The sequence below is a fragment of the Candoia aspera genome, chromosome 1 (genome assembly GCF_035149785.1).
Source record: "Candoia aspera isolate rCanAsp1 chromosome 1, rCanAsp1.hap2, whole genome shotgun sequence".
In the NCBI taxonomy this organism is placed as follows: Eukaryota; Metazoa; Chordata; class Lepidosauria; order Squamata; family Boidae; genus Candoia; species Candoia aspera.
The window spans coordinates 246,606,742-246,627,809 of NC_086153.1; the positions used below are offsets into that span (position 1 = coordinate 246,606,742).

Below are 21,068 nucleotides of genomic sequence, written 5' to 3' on the forward strand. Positions count from 1 at the left end.
TTCCTATTACTTTCTCCGCTCTGAAAATCACACTAGGGTCATCATCCATTTCTTTCCATGCACCAAATAACAAGAAATAAATGATTTTCTCACAGTTTACATCCATCTGCTATATATTTGAAATGTCCTGTAGATAGATCACATTTCCAGACTGGGATGAAGAAGAACTATTTTGGACAAGAGGATTGACCTGCTAGTTGACCTCTCTGCAAAAGACTGAATCAAGAATAATTCCAGATAGTATGTTCCAAGTTTCAAACATTCCAACCTAGCCTGAAATAGAGTTCCACAAGAATTGTGCCCTATGATTCTACTGATCATATAGTTAATGCTTAATAGTGCAGACACCTATTATTGAACTTAATATCCTAACCAGTGACAAACAAGGGGGCCTTAAAAAGTCCTGATCAATCCCCAAGGGCAGCTATTGCACAGAAAGAGTAAGTGCCAAGTGGCTGTAAAAAGGTTGATCAAAAGGCTGGCACCGACATAAGAAGCCAGCATCAAGCCCTCCATTGGTCAGCAGCCCTGCCTCCAGAAAGAAGAAAGAAGTGTGAACGCCATATAGCTGGGCATAATTTACCCAGGGCTGCATATATGGGATGGGGAGGGCATTTTTGTATGATTAATGGTCCATTATTAATAAAATCTCCTTTGAGTAAACTAATATTGGTGCAGAGCTAGTATATGCAACGGGGACAAAATGTTACACAGAAAAGAACATAGGAAGTCATTTCTAGCAAGTACATACATGCTGGCTGGGGAATTCTGGGAGTTGAAGCCCACACATCTTAAAGTTGCCAGTGTTGAGAAACACTGCTCTAGATGTAAGCCAAAAGATTTCTAGCAAGTTGACTGTACATGTAAAGTGAAATATTTTAAATTTCCAGCAGATGTCAGCACATCTCCACTGGTAAGCACATCAACTCTAGGTGATTTAAGGGAAAGAAAGAAGGAAACCAGTCCTTCCAAGTTATATTGTAAGGAGTTTGGTTTTATACAATTAAAAAAAAAGGGAAAGGGGGAAAAAAGTCATGTATATACCTTTGGTAACACAGAAAATCTCTAAGCAAAACCACCATGGAAATAGGTAAGATGAGGGCCAGTAAGACTGAAGACTGAGTCTGAATCCTGATAAAGACTGAAGACTGAGACTCAGTCCTGATAAATAGAATACTGTGAGTTGATGGGTCACAGTCCCGGAATCCAACTCTGAATACAGTGTCATTCCTCTCTGAAGGAGCTGGTACACAGACCATGTTCTCCTAGATTCATCTTGGGAGCTTGAAGACAATTAAGAGGCAGACTTCTGGAAAGATCATTGCAATTGTTAATTAGGCAATATATGCCAAGTAGAAATAAACAAATCTATAATTTGACTTAAATGCATTCCAACTCTGTCCCCACATTAGTTTGCATTTCAAAAAAAAACATACACCTTGTCACATTTATTTCTTCTAATATAAGCAACTTTGGCCAGCAGTTTTACATGGTTGTACATTTTCACATATTGGGCCAAAATATACTCTGCCTATATAGACCAAAAAATTTGGATCCTTATTTGTTTGTTTGTTTATTGCATTTCTTCACCGCCCATCTCTCTACAAACAATTCTGGGTGGTTTTTCTTATGGACAACTTTGTGTCATCCTGGCCCAAAGCAATAGGCAAAAAATTGGAGCTCTTTGGATTTTCATTAACCCAAATTTGCACGTTTGGTAGAAGTGAGGAATAGGGATGTTTAGGCAACAGATTAAAGATATTGATATCCAATTGTACCTGGCATCTCTTCCCAAAGATATACTCCTGACCAGCTCATTCACCTTCCTTAAATTTGCTGGATACTGAAGTCAAATTACAATCTCTAAATATAGGAGGCCACTTGATTTGATGCCCTTCCTACTGCAGTGCAAGGAGGGAGATACAAAAGTGTCCCACTTGGGCTACCATTTTGCCCATGGGACAAAGGGGCTGTCAAACATGTTTTATTGTATTCTGTTTTTAGGTGGATACACAATCAGAGTTGGTAACTGCACACTTTAGCAAATTTCCTGGTCATTCTGGTTAATTTAGAATCCATCTGGATTCTATTGTATTTTAATACTTATATTTTATTGCTTATTTATATTATTTTATAGTATTTATATTATTTTGTAGTTAAGTTTTTTTATTGTAAACTACCCAGAGTCCCTCCTTGTGGGGGAGATGGGCAGTGATAAATCTGATAAATAAAGTAAAGTGAAGTAAAGTAAAGTAAAGGTAAAGTAAAATAAATTTTACTTACAATTTTTACTTTCAGAAATTCATGACTCCATTGCTCTAAATGTAGCTACATTCTGCTATGTCCAATGCAAAATGTGCAGCTAATGGACTGATTGATTTTAATTAACTTTATTAATTATTTTAATTTTCTTAAATTAATTAGATTTAACTTAATTTTATTACTGGTTCTTTCTTGTATATATAACCTGTTTATACTATTGAGTTTTATTATATGCTGCTCTTTGACCACAACAAAGATTTCTTCTTCTTCAGTACAATAAAATAGGGAGAAATGCTGTGAATTAACTCCTCCCACTTCCACCACCACCACACACACAAACCTGAAGAAAACTCCTCTTGGTTAGTTCTTATGAAAGAACAATGACTTTTCAAAGAGTGAACTGCCCTCTTGCAGTGCCTTTGAATTAAGAATTATTTTCAGAACCAGGTACAAAATGAAAAGTTATTTTCCTCTCGAACTCTCCAAGCAGTTTATTAAACAAGAAGGATGGTACTGTAGGGAAGCAGTGCAAGCAGTGTAGAGAAAGTGAGCTAATTATTAACCTCAGGGCTTCCATAAACATGCATGCAATATTGTTTTTTAATGAAACTCAAGGGCAAAAAGGAAGACGAAGCAAATAGGAGCTTTCGTCTGGTACAGGTTATTATTTCCCTGGTTTAATTGTTATACATGATTTTTTAAACCAAGAAACATCCACCATGAATAAACTGAAAGCAAAGAAGATGCCTCTTACAAAGGTTGAAGACACAATGGCACTCAAATGGGCAAGGACAGTAAATCGTGGTGAGGAGCAGCGGTATGCAGAGAAGGTCAACGCTCTCCAGAAAGCGGTGACTCGCAGCTGCCTCGAAGTGGACCGAGAAAAAGCAGCCCTTCTCAAGTTGCAGCAGAAAGTTCAAATGTCTACAGGGCATCTTGGGGAAGGCTGTCCAAGAGCACATAAGAAAAAAACCTGCAGATCCAAATAATTCACTATTCACTGTGTAATATTGCTTGCTCTGGAATTTACATTCACTCCATGACATCTTTGGCACCTGGAAGACGTTAACTCTAATACCTGAAGTGTAGAAAAATAGGGCTATATATTTTTGCAAACATCAACTTCAAGATATGGCCTCATTTGGTAAGTTTTGTCTTGGAAATTAATCTCTGGTTGAGTTATTCAATTAAATAACTATGGAAGCTTCTGGAAAAAGATAATAATTATAACTGCAATTTAAAGATTTGTCTGGAATGTATGTTTTCTGCAGAGTTAATGAAAGGTTTCCATTTCCTGAGCACATCAAGAAAAGTTTTGGAGACTGTAGTCAGTTCAAGTTTCAAACAATACTTAAAATGAAAGAAGAAAAGCTGAAAATGACATTAACATTTTAAATTCTTTTTTTTCCTATGAAAGGTACTTTGGACTGCCCAGCAAGCAACAAGGACTGGAAGCAAATAAATTCCCAGTCTGTGGTAACCAACATTGAGAAGAAGTATTACTAGAATTCCAGACATATAAATAATGACTAGAAACAAAGGGGACAAAGTAAATTGCAGGATAATGGAACTTTCTCAGTATAAAGCTATCACTTTCTCAAACTGGACTCCATAATTCTTTTGGGCTCAGGGGGAATTCATTCTAAGTAGGTGTGCATGGGTTTATGCTGCCAGCCAGCCACCTTAGAACAGTATTTTACATGTTGCACCAGAAAGGGAGGAGCTGAATTAAAAATCAAGACAGCAATCCTTACTAGCTTGGTAGAGAGTGACAAAGAAGATGTTTCTGGGCTTTTTGCTTGCTAATGCCAGAAAACCAGCACCACCACCATCTTGCCTTCTTGCGCAACAGACGTCCCTCCCCCAAGCCATACTGTTGGAATGACACTGACGTCCAATTTTAACTTTCCGCAGCTATCAGCTTAGGGGTAGGGTAATGCTCTAAGCTTCTAATTCACAATTAGGCTTCTAATTCATTTCCTTCTTTCTTCCTTCTTGGTTATGGATATTTTTGTTTGGGGAGATTGACAAACTGTGTAAAAATAAAGCGTTTGATTTAGGTACACAAGAAACACCTACAAAGCAAATTTGCAGCACTCCTTTGTGTTACTAAGGATATTTTTTAGAAATCTGTTAAGTCCCCATGCTTTATTTGGATATCAGATAGGTATGGACAAATTATGTTGTTTGTTGTTGTTGTTTAATAACATGTTTTGTAAATATCAGTTTCAATGACATCAGAATGCAATCCTATTTATATTTTCATAATTTTCAATCTGGAAAATGGCATTTCAGTATCAGTTTAACTCTGACCATTTCATATGCTTCTGGTGACCAGGCCCATGAAAGGGATCCAAAATAATTACTTGTAAATGTCTTATATTTCAGAACAAACTCCTCCTTTGCTCATTCATTTTATTATTTCACTTTTACATGTAATCAGTTTTTTGTTCTCTCTGCTGTAACAGTTTCTCGTCAATACAACACAATGCTTTTCTCTCAAATATTTGGAGTGTTATAATTAAATTATGGTAACATTTGAGGAAGTATTTTGATACTGTAAGCCAAAACCCAGAACTAGCAAGAATCAGTGTACTCTGGAAGAGATAACTGAATGGAATGTGCCACACAATTTTACTGCGAAAAGATAATTTTTTTAAAATATCACACCTTAAAAGTAGCCATAGATGCACCAATTCATCATAACAAAATATACAAGGCTAGGTTGGTGGCAACCAGAGAAAGGTTCTTCTTAATAGTAGCTTCTATTTGCAATACTTTCCCCAAAGAAACCCACATGGGCCAATACTGATATTAATTCAAAGTAAAGGAAACATAGTTTTCTTCTTCATGTATTTGTGTGTTTTCTCACAGTATCAGTAAAGTAGTAGACAAATACTTAAATATTTGTAGTAGACAAATATTAGTAGTAGACAAATACTTAAAATAAACAAATACTTAAAATAAACAGATAGTAGACAAATACTTAAAATAAACAGATCATCCATGTAAGGAGGGAGGGAGGGAAGGATAAACTAATTAAAAGTCCTTTCAATCATTTGTTTGTTTCCAGAGGTTTGTGACAACTGAAATGATAACTCAATGAAATTAAAAGTGATGGATTAATTCATAAAAGAATTAGAGAGAGAGTTCCAGCAGTCTCTTACACAGAGGAAAACCAGACAAATGAGATTTCTATAGGGAAATTGGGCCTAAAAGGAGAAAATTAACCAAGTCTTTAGAAGAGCCCAAATCTTGTTTTGTAGTTCAAATTATATATAAAGCAAAAATAGAGCAGTTCTGTACTTTGGGAACCCTGATCACTATTGTGGCACAGCTGGCCACTGGATTAGTTCTAAGGATTCTAACCCTTGTTTGTGGATATCTTCCACCTTTCATAAATCTGAATAGTAGCTTTTTTCCTTCTGGTAGCTTGCTTTTTGTAGATGGATTGCTTTTTGTAGGTTTTTTGCTGTGACATGGTTTGACTTCTTCAAATGACATCTTCAGTTCTAGAACAATGGGCTGTACTCATTTTGACAGATCTTTTCAGAAGTGATTTCAGAATCCAATAAAGTTAATAAAAAGATTGTATCATGTGGATGGTTTTAAGTTACCATGGGATAGATACCTTATGTAATTCATGCACTGGTGGAAAAATTGTTGTATTTGTTCTATATGCAACACTTGGTCTTACATATCAAATTTATATACATCTCACAAAAATTCAGTGGAATTACTCCTTGATAATAAGGAAGCATGATGCTTCTATTAAAAAATCTGATTGAAAAATGATTCAATCAAATTGCTAATTCCAAACTAAATCTTTCAACTGAAATGCCAAAATGATTTGACATATTGAGTGCCTTCATAATGAGTTGAAAATTTGATGTGCTTGTGGTTGGTATATACACACATTCTTATGGAACTGAATTAAATCTTCAAATAAAATCTGCTTGATTTGACAATTGAAGTTGATGCGGTGAATTGACTCAGCTTGACTCAGAACTGAATCACAAATTTGAATAGAGTTGAATTGACTCTGAAATGAATTGCAAATGGAAATAGGATCCAGAGGTTTCTTGCAGACATGAGGAAGTGATAAATGGGGGCTTCAAGGAAATGACAAACCACTTTGTTTATCATCTTTCACTACTATCCTTTTGGAGTGGGGCAATCAAGACGTTGAGTGATTTATGTGGTTACGTGCGTATATCTAGTGTTCAATGCTATTTCTTATAAGGAAGAGAATTGAAAACAACACCAAAAGAACAACAGATCTCTTAACAACCACATAAGCTCTTCTGGCAAGAGTTGTACAATACCCATTAAAAAGTTAAAGATGTGTCTAATAAATACATCTCCTTTCATTTTTAAAATTTGTTATAAGATATATGATAATTGCCATAAAACGTACAAGATGAGGGCCTTTTTGTTTCAAGGTTGTAAGTGGGCAGTCAGAGGTAAAAAAGACATTGTAATTCTTACATCTCATGGAGAAAGTCTGTCTATAAGAGTTGAAGGCACAAAATCAATCAATCGTCCTCACATCAGCTTTTTCTTTGATATTAGGCAGTCTGAGAAAGCTACACTGGGAATCTTGGACCAGCAGTAGATGCTGCAGGGGGCAAAGGAGGATGGTTAACGATTAAATCCCATTTTTGTTTTTTTGAATCAGCAATCATAAATGTTGGTAGGTTCTCCAATAAGTGAGACATTTTTTGTATTAATTAATTCCTGTTGACTTGAATACCACATAAAAGATGATGTGTGGTTTCAGAAGTTTGTTTCTTTGCCTTAAACTTTTTAAAAATGCTTCATATGATTCAAATGTCTCCTCACCAGATACACTATGCCTGCTGCCTTTGCTCCCAGTAGCCATATGTTAGTAACAAATGGACCCCTCCAATCTTCACCGCTGCCAGATTTTCCCTGGTATACCCTCCTGATTCAGGCCTATTCATAAGCAAAAGTGAAACCTTAATTTAGCAGACCTTGATATAACAGATTTGGAATGCAACAGACAAGATTCCCTTGGTGATTCATGTCATTTTCATAATGACATCATCACAGAAATAACAATTATGTAATAGGCATCGTTTATGTGATGACATCATTATGCATATAATATAGATTGCCACAAAGACACACTGAAGTATTTCATGGACATTCATTAGTATCCTACACCCCTTCCCCCAGTTAGTCCAATGAAACAAGATTTCACTATTTTTTTAATTCTACATTTATTTATTTGTTTGTTTGTTTGTTTAATTTATGTCACCACCCATCTCCCCCAATTAGTATTACCACAGCTGCAGTGAGAAAACCAGCAACAAATTTTAGTTTCAAACTCTGATTTACTGACTTAAAACAAGGTATATTCATTGATACTACTGTTCTGATGTCATACTAAGCCAAAAAAAAGCAAATACTGGCTCTCAACATTTTTTAAAAGCACTTCCATATTGATCAACATTTTTAAAGAGAGCTTTACTCAGTTTTCATTTACAATTTTAGTGGCATGCCATTGCCTTATTGGGGGGGGGGTCATTATGATGAAGTCCATTCTCTCTCTCTCTCTATATATATACACACACACACACACACACTGTATATATACATACAATGTGTGTGTGTGTGTATATATATATATATACACACACACATACATACATACTGTATATATACATACAGTGTGTGTATGTGTGTATGTATATGTGTGTGTGTGTATGTGTGTGTATGTATGTGTATGTATGTATGTGTGTATATATATATATATATATATATATATATATATATATATATAAACTTTTAAAAAAGAAGATAAACCTAATGCAAACTAATATAAAGTAAAGAAGAAAAGAGAAAAAGAAAGAAAGCAAAGAGAAGGCAAAAAGTGCAAGAAAAGAAAAAATGTTAAAGAAAAATAGAAAGGAAAGAAGAAAGATACAAAGCAGTGGCTTCTGATATTCTTCACAGCAGTTATAAGTGCAATTATATTTTAACCTCTCTCTCTAAAGTTACAGCATGACTCTCTTCTTTCTATAATCTATCCTGTCTAATCAAAACCATAAATCACAAGTTACTTTTTTTTCATTTTTATACAAAAAGTCCATAAGAGGTTTCCAGTCACCAATATCTCTCATCATCCTTCAAGGCAAATTAGAATTAGGACTCATCCCAGCTGCAGTCTGTGTGAGATATGATCTGCTTGACACCAGTCTCGCAGCAGGAGATCTTACAAATGCTCCATGCTTTGAATGAAAGGGTTCTTCTAGATACACTAGTTAATAAATATACCTAATAGCCACATACCTCAAAGTTCTTGCAAGAGTGAATTCTTATTAAACAAGGAAGATAAATTGTCTTCGGACAGTCATTCATGCCCTTGTTATCTCCCATATAGATTATTGCAATGTGCTCTACATGGGGCTACCCTTGAAGAGTATCCGGAAGCTTCAGTTGGTCGAGAATGCGGCCACACGGGCTATTTTTGGTGCCCTTAGAAGGGCGCAAATAACACCTTTGCTTTGTGAGCTGCACTGGATATCAGTCTGCTTCCAGGTCCAATTCAAAGGTGTTGGTTATCACCTTTAAAGCCCTACATAGCATGGGACCGGGTTACCTGAGGGACCGCCTCTTCCCCGCTTCATCAGCCCATCCCACCCAGTCATGCAGAGAGGGCATGCTGTGGACCCCATCTACAAGAGAATTTCATCTGGTGGGGTCCAGGAGGCAGGCCTTCTCTGCAGTGATGCCCGCCCTGTGGAACATCTTGCCCCCAGAGGTGAGATTAGCCCCATCGCTCCTGGCCTTTCAGAGGGAATTGAAGACCTGGCTCTGCCATCGGGCTTGGGGCAGGGAGGAGAATAATCATACTCCTATGCAAGGACTGAATGAGACCATAGACATCGGGATTTTATTATATTTGGTAGTTTTTAAAACTGTTTTAGTCTATATTTTATATTGGAATTTTATTATATAGTTATTGTTTTATGTTGTAAACCGCCCAGAGTCCCTCCATTCGGAGGAGATGGGCGGTGACAAATTTGATAAATAAATAAATAAATAAATGACATACTGTATGTGTAGTGACGCAGGTCTTAAAGTTGGATCCATTTTAATGAGAGCCCAGTATCAATCTGACTGGGGAACTTGCTCTGCATACAGTTTATACCTGTATTTCCTGCTTTTAGTTAAGTCTGCATGAGTATCAGCAGCGCGTTTTGTTCCCTGGTGTGATGAAGATGGCAAAGACCAGGGAAGGGGACATAAGGAGAAGGTGAATTTGTAACCAGTGTCTGGTGATACTGAAATACTAGCACAGAGGAGTTCTGCATTCTTGATACAGGTTATTCATGTTGCATTGTGGGCAGTATTTTTAAGCATAAAAGGAATACCATACAATTTAAAGAAATATGCAATGACTAAGGCAAAAACTGCCCTCGAAAGTTATATATTACAATATGATACTGCATCCTGAGATGAAATGATTAAAAAAAAATTGTAAAACATCACATGGCACCTTAAAAAATTGGAAAATGATCCTGGCATGCGATTTGCAGGCTATAGTCCATTTCAATCACATGCACAAGTGTTTCTTCTAAATTACAAACATGCACACACATATGCACGCACACTCCTATGCACAAATGGCTTCTTAAGTACAGGTAGTCCTTGTTTAGCAACTGCTCATTTAGCAACTGTTCACAGTTATGACAGTGATGAAAAAGTAACCTTGTGACCAATCCTCGCATTTATGACCTTTGCAGGTCTGTAAAGCAAAGGAAAGCTGAAATAAGATCATAAGCATAGTGTGGTTTCACTTAGCAACCACTTTGCTTAATGACCAAGTTGCCAGTCCCAATTTTGGTTGCTAAATGAGGACTACCTGTACTTCACCACATTTATGGGCAGAGAAAGAAATTGGCCAATTTTTCTGGATTTTCCTGGAAAAGGAACAAGTTCTCAAGCACTGAATTCCCCCTTAACAATGACAATACATTCCTACTGAAAAGGGATATAATGGAAATGTGGAAAGTCAAGGAAGCTGCAAAGCACTAAATAAATTATTGTACATTGACAGAAGATATTTACACATAATTTTTGCACTTAAAATTCTTTACATAACTCTCCATCCAGGAAAATAATTTCAAAATTCTCTTCTCCTTTGAAATTATTTCTAAAAGTAAAACGTTTTTCATCAGATTGAATGACAACTGGTAGAAAACATGCAAGAGAAAATTCTACCCTGATTACTAAGAGACTGAATTGTAAATAGTGAGGTCAGAGAAAAATGAAATGCAGCAGTTAACTTGGTAAAAGCACAAAACAATTGCTGCATGATAAAATACATATATAGGATGATAACAGGAAGGCCCACAATAGATCTGAACTTATTATGTGCAATAATTCTGCTATTTCATGGTGAAATTTCTCTTTAAGATGACAGAACATCCTGAGAAGTTAAAATGTCCTCCTAGTGATATTTTTTAAATATTGCCTTTTCTGGTGTCAAATGTGTACCATTTATTTTGCAAAGAAACCGGTCTTTTTAAACTTAATGTAGCATGAACAGCTTTACCAAGCCCTGACATTGCAGATGGCATGAGAGGGTCCTGTAACAGTTTTGCCAGAGTAAATATGTATATAAATTTTGTTTTTATTTCAAAATAATGTGCATATTGGCATTATGGTCGAGTTTCTTAGGAGCATCATAATTAAAGCAACTAATCATCAGCAACAACACAACAAGGATACATGTTGGTTTTCTGGATTATATTGCCTCTTGTTCCTGAGGAAGTTGTTTGTGACTACTTGGTTTAACTATATTATTACCTTGTTAAAAAGCATGCTCTGTTTTTTGGCCTTTGTCTAGTTCCAAATTTACTTTTAACTCCAGACCTTCACTATAATTGCAGGACATGTTATGAATTCATCTGGAAGAATGAATGACTTTCCTGATTACTTGCTGCTCTCTCAGGAGCTAAGCCCGCATTTCCAGCCATAGAACTCCAGACCCCTATAGCTTGTGATCTGTTCTCAGTAAGAGCGAAAGCGGGACTGCAGACTGGGAGAAGTCCTTTTCCATGCTGCAGATCAGTGAAATCAATATTAAGCCATAGATTTTCAATGCAAATAAGCTTTAATAACCAGAAACAAAACCAAATATAAATAGTACAAATAAATGCTAGGACCAAAAAGCAAAAGTCGTTTTCAACCTCTCACTTTACAGTGTTGTGTGTAAATGCTTGCAGGCTTGTTCCTTGATTAAATATCTATCTATCTATCTAACATGATTCTGACAACCTGACAAGAAATCAGAGATACAAGACTGTTTCTGGCAAAAAAAAGTACCTCAGAAAACAAGAGCTTGACTAGGTGCCTGGCACTTTGCCACAAGCCTTTGGAGCACTGAAGCTTGCAGTAATAATCCTCTTCATGCTTCAATTCCACTCATGCTCTGCAGTGCTGAATATACCACCTGTGAGTTGGCCTGGCAATTCCACCAAAGTCAACAAGGCCAGGGGACACCTTGGAAGAAACTTCCAGTTTTATTCATGTGGTCCATCAGCCCTTATTCATCTGGAAAACTATCACCACTGGGTTTGCATTGCTTGACTCTTCTCCTTTAGATCAAGGCTTGCATTTGCTGCTATAAAATCAAACTCTGAATATAAAACTATCCAATTGTAACTATTAAATGTTGCCACTGGCTTAAGTAAGAGCTGAATTTTGCCTATACATTTTTGGTTTCTCTTTAATAATTAAGATTAAGATATTTGGAGAAATCAACCTGTACTGCGATTATTTAAAGCTGTTCTTTTAAAAATCATAGTACATCCTATACTTAAATTTTCCCCAAATGTATTAATAAGACAATAATTTGCTTTAGTCCAAGTATCAAAGCATAAGTATAAATATCAGATATGCTGCTTTGTGATTGTCTGAAATCAAGCTACAAATAAAAGGTTATTCATATAAACTCATTTTTTAAATAAATGAACTGTGAGTCAAGGAAAAATATCTAAGTGTATGTATGTAGAGAAATTTTCTCTTAAAACTTTGTCTACCCCAAATTTCTTCTCCTCGATACCTGTGACACTTTCAGGAGTAGATGCATGCGTATCAAATTCTGTGAAAGGAAAAGCATCTATGAAATAGTTGAGAAGAAGATCATCATCCATTCTTTCCCTACCACTGCCATCACACAAAAGCACTTGGCTGCTCTATCAAGTAGCATGCTGGACTGAAAATCTGTGGTAAGAGTTATTTTGCCCTTCATAGCAGTTTATCTACTACTGTATATACTACTAGAAGTTAGCAAATTTGTGGAGTCCTTGGTGCTCTCTGAGCCTTGTTGTCTTCTTGCAGACATTGGTGATCACATGATCGCAGGGCACTTAGCAACCAGTCCTAAGTGCAAACCCATTGCCAGGCACCCAGATCATGATCACGTGACTGCGGGGTTGCTGGGATGGCTGGAACTCCAAGGATAGGTTGTAACCAACATTTGTTCAGTGCAATTGTAACTGTGGAGTCCTTGGTGCTCTCTGAGCCTTGTTGTTTTCTTGCAGACGTTTAATGGCCAGACTAGGCAACATCTTCAGTGCAAAGAGGGAGTGGGCCTTGCTCTCAGTTTATATACCGTGGCTTGCCCTGCTTGTGTTGGTGGGGGTGTTGTTCTGTCCTTGGGAGTTCTTTGACTGGGCTGTTGTTTGCTGCTTGGTTGATTGACTGAGTTAATAGTTCCTTGATTAAGGTGTATTGTGCTGTTTGATTGTCATCTGGTGTCAATCTTAGTGTTAAACTTTGCATATCTGTTGCAGCAATCAACACCCAGATATGCAAAGATTAACACTAGGACAGTATATAAACAGAGAGCAAGACCCACTCCCTCTTCACACTGAAGATGTTGCCTGGTCTGGCAAGGAAACGTCTGCAAGAAAACAACAAGGCCCAGAGAGCACCAAGGACTCCACAGTTCAACCCTGAGCTACAAATATTCACTTCAATTAGTTAGCAAATCTGTCCATTTGATTCCAGTTACTTTTTCATATCTCCAACTACTCCCTTGATTTGGTCCTACTTCCACATGAGTTTGCTAATTCAGCAAAAAATTCCAGGCAGTTCATATGCACTTCTGTATACATTTTCTCCAAAATATATATTTTCAAAATCCCTTTTCCTGACTGTGCACTTCCTGCAGATATACTAATGTTGGGTGCAGATTGTTCCTCAATATATACATTTTTATATAGATTTTCCAAGTTGGAAGCCAAATTACAAAAATCTAAAAACTGCAGATTTCCGTGTACATGTATCTCCAGGGAGTGCATGTGATAAACCTGATGATGTCCAGATGTTTTGGATTTCAACTCCTATTAGTCCCAACAACATGGCTAATGGCAAGAGACTGGGAATTGCAGTCCAAGAGCATTAGCCACAAGTATGTAAGTTGTGGAGTTTGAGTCATGAGGTCATGACAGAAGCTTTGTCACTCGCCCCCCTTTGCCTCTCTCCAAATCAAAGTGGGCAACTACACTTTGACCAACTACTTTGCTTTCTCAGGAGTGCTAGCATAAGATCATGGAAGGTTCTGGAGGTATTGCTACAGTATGGCTTGGCCATGATAAAGCTTTGGTAAATACCTGAGGCTACTCTGGTTTATGTAGCAACCTGAAAGGGCTTATCCCCTAAGGGTCTTATCAAAGACTTTGCAGATCCTACTGTGTACTATGCATTAACAATTTTGAGCACCACCACATCCTTCTATAGCAACCTACGGTGACTAGGAAATACATTTAATTTGGTACATGTGGGATGAGGTTGTCAGAAGAAAAATGGAGGGAGCATATCGTGCGAGAGATTTTTCCACTCTTTTCTGAGCATGAATATTGTATATTCTCTGTTGTTTGAATTTAAATATTTGGATTAATTCTAGAATAATATTCTACTTGAAGAAACTCAACTGAATTCATGGTACAAAGTGCCACTTTCCACCATGCTATGTGAAACTACCCCTTGTTCATATATCAGTTTTCTTCTGCTTTCTCTAGAAACCTTCCAACAATTTTCCACAATTGGCAAGGTCCCCAAAGACGTAAAAAGATGTGTGAAGGCTGCTTGTAGCCCCGTAGCTGTGGGCTGCCCATCCCTGCCCATTGCCACTGCCTTCCATCTATTAATACAACTGCTGTTTCCACCCCAAAAGTAAGTCATGATATCAGATTATGAATGGGAAATGGCTGTGGAAGTAGTAACCCATCTCCCATTCTGTGTAATGCTGTGCAAACCTAGAAGAGGTGAAGACATAGCAATCAGAAACGTGAAGTGGCAATATTTTTGTGTTAGTTGATAAGCTCTTCTAATAAATTAATCATAAATAACCAATTAGTTACACAATCATGAATAACATTAATGATATAGTTCTGTTTGTTTACACAAAGCTCTCTTCCATATTGGTACAAAGGAGGAAGGAATCCACAAGCCTGGGCTTCACCAACTGCTGGAAATCTGACTCTTGAAGACCATCAGGGCTCATAACAGCTAACCGTCGTAAAGCTGCCTATAAGAAAATGTGACAACAGTTTTAAAATGCTAATGCTAATGCTAATAAGAATAAACCCTGCTTTACACAATGCTATATACTCCTAATTGAGAAAGACTCATATTCTGAAGTTCAGTGAAAATTCCTTGTGTCATTTACCTCCCAGTGAAGGCTGAACTGAGTGCTATGCATACAAGTGGCTAGGTCAGTCGCTTCACTTGATTAATTAGAAATGGGAAGCGATTGTTCAGGAGAATCCAAAATGCAGGGGAGGAAAGACTTATCTTTAAATTCCTCAACTCTGCCCACACTGAATGCTGTCCTTCCCTAACAGCATTTGTTTTTTTAAAAAAAATGTCCATGTGTAATTGCCATACACAAATGTTATATTAAATAAATAAATGAACAGGGTTATTTTTTCACTAAAGAGAACTTTTCAAATTGCTTATGTCTTGCAGGTCATAAATGTTCTTTATTTGTAACTATTAGATTCATTTATATAGATCATATCTTATTGAGACTCCCTTTTAATAGAATTTGAGAGGTAGGGCTGATCAGGATGTCTGGTGCCTTAGGCAAGTAACATGATAGTATCCTGTGGAAGGACAGACTGGACTAAAATTGTAAGCACCCTTTAAGTGCTTGCTTTCCCCTTTAAGCCTAACATACCTCAGCGTACGGAGGGCAGGGAGATGGTCAAAAGCCCTGGGTTTGGAACAGCTGGGTGTGGTGGTGTGGGTGTGTAGGAGAAGCAGAAGACAGAAGGAAGCAAGGGTGAGAGCAGCAGTCAAGGCTTGTGCAAAGGCAGAGAAGGAGCAAGTGAGACTTTGTCCATTGAAAGGAGAACTGGGTTCTAAAACAGTAGTAGAATTGTTAGTAGTGTTAGTAATAGAAATAGTATAGTGATAGAATAGCTTAGTGACCTACATGTATTAGTTAGAATAGACATAGTTAGAGTAGTAATAGTGATAGACATATAGGTTGGTTGGAAAGAATTGTATTAGTTGGTCACCTAGGTAAGAAAAAAACACTTTTATACTGCAACTAGTGGTTTTATAAGTAAAAGAACCCCCCACACACACATAACAGGGGTGAACATACGGTCTTCGTGTACAGTGTCTAATTTGGGAACATCTTGGTGAGTCTGAGTAAACAACCCTTGGGTATCAAAGGAACCTGTGACATATCCCCTATCCATGTAACAATTACCAAATTTCCAGGTGGATCTTTCTTACTTCCATGCTAGTAATGTTCCAGCATCTTCCACTAACTGAGGCTAGCAGGCTCCTTAGGTCAGGTGGGAAAATCAAATGGTCCACTGAGGCTGCTCCTCCAGCATTTCCTGACATCCCAACATTTGCAAGAAGGGCAATTGACTCACTGTCTGATGGAAGAGCCAGTTCTAACAGCCAGCCAGTCATGATGAAATCTATTTCATGATGGATTACTATTTCATAATCTCTTTTCCTTTTTATGCTATTTCCTATACGGAAGCTAATAAAGGATGGATTTATGTTTGAGCAGGCCAAATGCTCAGAATCTACATACTCTCCCTTCTGAACTAAAGTTATTAGACCTCCATTCTTTCTACAGTCCATGAGTTTAGGAGCCCCATAGAGCAATTTCAGCCTATCCTCTCTTGGGACACATTAATTATGTGCCAGCATTGTCTGCGACAACAGTTCTGTGCTTCAAACTCCTCAACTTAATGCTGGAATGAAAAATGGCTTCTTCTCAGTAAACCAACAAACTGAATTCATTTTAGGAAGGAAATATAATTTCAAAATAACTTATTTAAACCATGTTATGTAAAAATGTTCCATGCCTCAAACCCCAAAAGCCCTTAACTAGTACAAGGCAACTTTGTTTCTAGAGACCTTGTGCCAATGAAGCACTCTGTAGGTGAATGCATAGATTTATAATGTGACTTTCGGCAAGCCCTGCTCTTAGTACTAAAAACTGAGATAAGAATTATTTGTGTGCAATTCTTAACATACAACAGCTTCTATTTTGATGGGTGTCTGCAAGTTTATGGGATTACCAATAATAAATCATCTGATTTCCGGCCATTTGGAGACAAAAAAATTGAGTGCAAATCTCCGTTGCAAAAACAAAGATTGTCTACTTATCTTCATTAAAATAAGGCAGCTATTACAGAAATTATTTTACCATGTCATGAGGGAGGGAGCTGCAGAATGCTGGATATCCCATGTACCAATCTGATAAAAACACTTTTTGAAAGAAAAGCTATCTATTCAATGAAAAGAAAATGACTTCAGACTACTAAGCTTCAAGACTTTAACTTTGAAATCTCCATTGCTGATAATGCCCCGAAGGCATGTTTGTACAAAATGGACTCATTTTAAGGACAGAAGAGAGCCAGATCACAATAAAACTTGTAGATAAAACTTATTAACGAGCAGGATGTCAAACATGCCCAAAAGGTTATTATCTGATGTTATGAAATAGATGTTTACTTGCACAATAAAGTATATTTGCTCTCTCTTTACTACATGCCTCTGTAGAACAGAACTGGGGCACTGCAGGAGAAAGGGTTCAACAGGCAGAGGGATATCTTTTACTGGCAGATACTCTTCCAACAAGATGGAATTGAATATATTCCTTTATAGAAAAACTAATCTCTCTGTTGCATATCTGTTCTGGATAGCTGAAGGAATCTTCCCAATAGTGAGGGATATGAATCAGAAGGCTGAAATCTGCCAAAATCAGCAGTCCTACCTTTCCAGCCAATGGGAATTTTTGCTCAGGGATGTCCCCACCAGCAGAATAAAATGAAAAAAAAAAGAGAGAACAATTAGATGCACTTACCAGACAAGCAACAAGAACAGAATCACTGTTATTTCTTTCACCTGGAGACCGGCAAAGCTGTATGAGACGTGGAATACCTAAAAATGTTTTGAAATGAACATTGATCAACAATTTGTTCTGTGTGGTATATTTTCTAAATGTATCCATTTCAGTGAAAATACCGTAATGCCATTAAAAGTGATGCTAAGAAATAGGCAAGGGGGAAAAAAACCCTCCCCTTAGGCAGAACAAACTGCAAGCACTTAAAGCATTCATAGTTCTATTTGCAAAGCCAGTGAATCTTTACTCAGGCATATCCCACTTATTTCATTCAATCAATGACACCATTTTAGGGGATTCCTCTTGTCCCACATTTAGAAGAATCCCACTTACACCCTTTAAAGCTAGTACTGAGTTTTCTGTGAACAATGTTGTATCATTTCCTTGGGCAGCTGGGTTAGCATGCAGTACTGCAAGTGTGTTGTCATGAGCAACATTAAAATATTCATACTGCTAATGGATCTCCAAGCTGGCAATTGGGGCAATCATCGGTTGATTCCTAAAACAGAAATCTTTAAAAAATGAATGTCCGGTACTGGTAAACAGACTGGCTCATAGTTGATGTGCAATGGATAAAAGTAACATTCAGCAAACAGTGGGCTAAATGAAGTCCCTTTGATGTATAAAAGCATTTAAATACGTACAGTTGAGTTTTATAGCTGAATGCGCTACTTCAGGATCGCGGCTCAGCCGGGCAAGTGTCACTGCGGCTTTTTGTTGAACTCGTTCACAAGCAGCTCTTTCCGGTGGATTCTCAAATGACGATTTTTCAAACAGCATTTCCATTAAAACTTGAACACCTACAAAGGAGAGAGCCAGTTTGGTCTAGTGGTTAAGGTGCTGGGTTAGAAACCAGGAGTCTGTGAGTTCTAGTCCGGCCTTAGGCATGAAAGCCGGCCGGGTGACCTTGGGCCAGTCGCTCTCTCTCAGCCCAATTCAATGCAATGTAGACTAGCCTCCTCGTGGTGCACCCCGGGCAATGTGATTTGTCACAGCTAAATAAGCTACACATCTGGCTGCTGGACCTCACAAGGATTTCCCAGCAAGAAAAAGCAGCATGAACACCAAACTGCTATGCCATACGATTAAAAAAAAAACCTACAAAGGAATAAAATGTTGTTCACAACTGTCCAAGAACACAGTAAGAAGAATCACTGATACAAAAGTTATAGTTAAAGATGAAGCAACACAGCCAGCCAGCATAATTGCAGGGCCCAAACCCAAAATATCCTCCACACTGCTCTTTCAAATTCTGTATGAAGGTATAACCCCCCATCATTATTCCAAGTAGAACCAGAAGAATTGGTAACATTAAGAAAGTAACTAACTAAGCCAGCACAGATTTAGCTGTTCCTATTACCAATCCTCTGCTGTAGCTTGCAGCATGAGAACAGCACCCTTATTTCCCATTTAAGGGAAGGATGACCCCCACCACTAATACCACCAGCCAGAGGGAAAACCATCCACCAATCACATTGATGACATTTCTGACAAAAGGCTAGAACTGCAGGTGTATTTATTTGTCAGAACCCACCCCCTCTTTCATCTGCCACTTCTCCCAGCTACAAGAGAGAAGAGAGGGCAGGCAAAGGGAAGATACTGCTGTTTACTGGAGCTGATCCCTGGATTGATTAGCCCCAGTTGCTGACAGCCAAAACAACAGCAAGCTGGTTCTCTCTTTGTCATTTTACCGCACAACAACCACAAGCAGAAGGTCAACTGTTGTCAGAGCTACTTCTGAACATGGGTTTAGGACAGCACTGAAACCTCCAGAAGGATGCTAAGTCCATATTTAAAAGCAACTTGAGCAACAGTGGGTGAGGAATTCTGCAGTGAAGCAGTAGAGAAAGAGAGACACCTCTCTCTGTTTCTTCACTGGCACCCTCCCTACTGCCTTTCCTGGTCAGCTGCTGTTTGGGCTGATCTGGGATAGCTCAGAGACCCAGTGGGTACAGAGACACGATCAGTTTGAAAGAACCAGTCTGTCCCACTGCCCAAAGCAGCATGGCCCTGGACAATCGTACTCTGGGGTAGAGGGGAACAAGTGTGCCCATACCAGGCCAAAGTGATCAATAGGTACTGGACTGATCCCACCTCCCATGGGATCACCTGACAGGAGCCCAGCAAAATGGTCAAAGAAGCCCATCAAATAGTGCAGCTGCAGCGGGAAAACTGTGCAGGATGTTTAGCTAATTTAGGGGGAAAGCTAACTGGAACTGCTAAGGAGATTTTAAACTGCCTCAGGTATGGGTTGGGGTCAAGAAGAAAGAAATGTTGTGGTGAGAAAGACAGGGGGAAAAAAGAGGTTGCTAGGTTATATCAATGCTGCAGTGAAGTACAAACTGGGAAAGGCCCTTAGAATAATCCTTGTATTTGGGCCCTGCTTTCAGAGACTCTTACATTAGTTTCTAAAAATGAATCTTCTTTATGATTAAACCATTTGTCCCCTGAAATGCTTAGTCTGCGCCCACAAAATCTTCACAGAGATGAAAAGATAAACTCCCACAAAACCAAATCCCAAACAAAATATTAACCAGCTATTTTATTTTGCACTAATATAGAGACTATAGGCAAAAACATTCATTGCATTTCCCAAGACACAGAGGTGTAACTATCAGCATTCCACACTTAAAATAGAAAAAAGCCATGCTTTTGAAATAGTGGGCTCCTGGTTTTTTTTACATGTATAAATCTATTATGCATTTGTCAAAACTTACATACCATTTTGTTGGATTATTTCTGAAGCACAGTGGTCCAGGACAGACAGATTTGCAAATACTGTTACAATCTAAATTAAAAAGAGGCAAGTTTGAAACTTTACATTATACAACTATTATTATAAATATCATTGTTCTACTACTTGGCAAATGGCTCCTCCACTTGGCACTGTTGTTCTTATTCCCACTGCATAACTGCTCCTATTCTTATTGTCATTCTCCCATGACCTGTAATTGTGTAAGTATGATGGGCCCCTGTTGGGCACAACTTCATTAAATCACTGTGGCAAAAGTCTTAGAAAATTTATGAAGCTCCACAATGTTTTATTTTAAAGATGGTAGACAGTGATAGGCAACCAATGTCCTGTTCTCTTCAGGCCCGTATTTCCTAAGCATTGCACTGCTGAAATCTGAAGACAAAAATTTGTTGAGTCAAATACAAAAATCTCGAACTGGGAAACTTAGTATACCTAATATACCTAAAGACATTTTTAAAAGGATGAAAAAAAATGTGCAACCCACTCTAATGACATACTGTAACTACATCATCACTATACTTTCTGCAGCTCTCAAAAGGCTAAAAATATTAACAACAAAACAACAATAAAAATAGTGGCCTTGACTCAAAAAAGTAGCCCAATCCTATCTTGGAGGCTGAATTTTGCTTTATT

General features: G+C 37.8%; 1 protein-coding gene across 1 annotated transcript in view; it reads right to left on the reverse strand.

Moving 5' to 3' along the window:
- Nucleotides 1-14,610: 14,610 nt before the first annotated feature.
- INSC (INSC spindle orientation adaptor protein) overlaps nt 14,611-21,068 on the reverse strand; it is a 98,645-nt gene continuing 92,187 nt past the window's right edge. Inside the window, exons 9-12 of the mRNA XM_063293022.1 lie at nt 20,402-20,468; nt 18,325-18,480; nt 17,642-17,718; nt 14,611-14,830 (exon numbers count right to left, since the gene is read on the reverse strand). Coding sequence (XP_063149092.1) covers nt 14,702-14,830; nt 17,642-17,718; nt 18,325-18,480; nt 20,402-20,468 — 429 coding nt within the window. The 3' untranslated portion in view covers nt 14,611-14,701. The remainder of the gene's footprint in view (nt 14,831-17,641; nt 17,719-18,324; nt 18,481-20,401; nt 20,469-21,068) is intronic.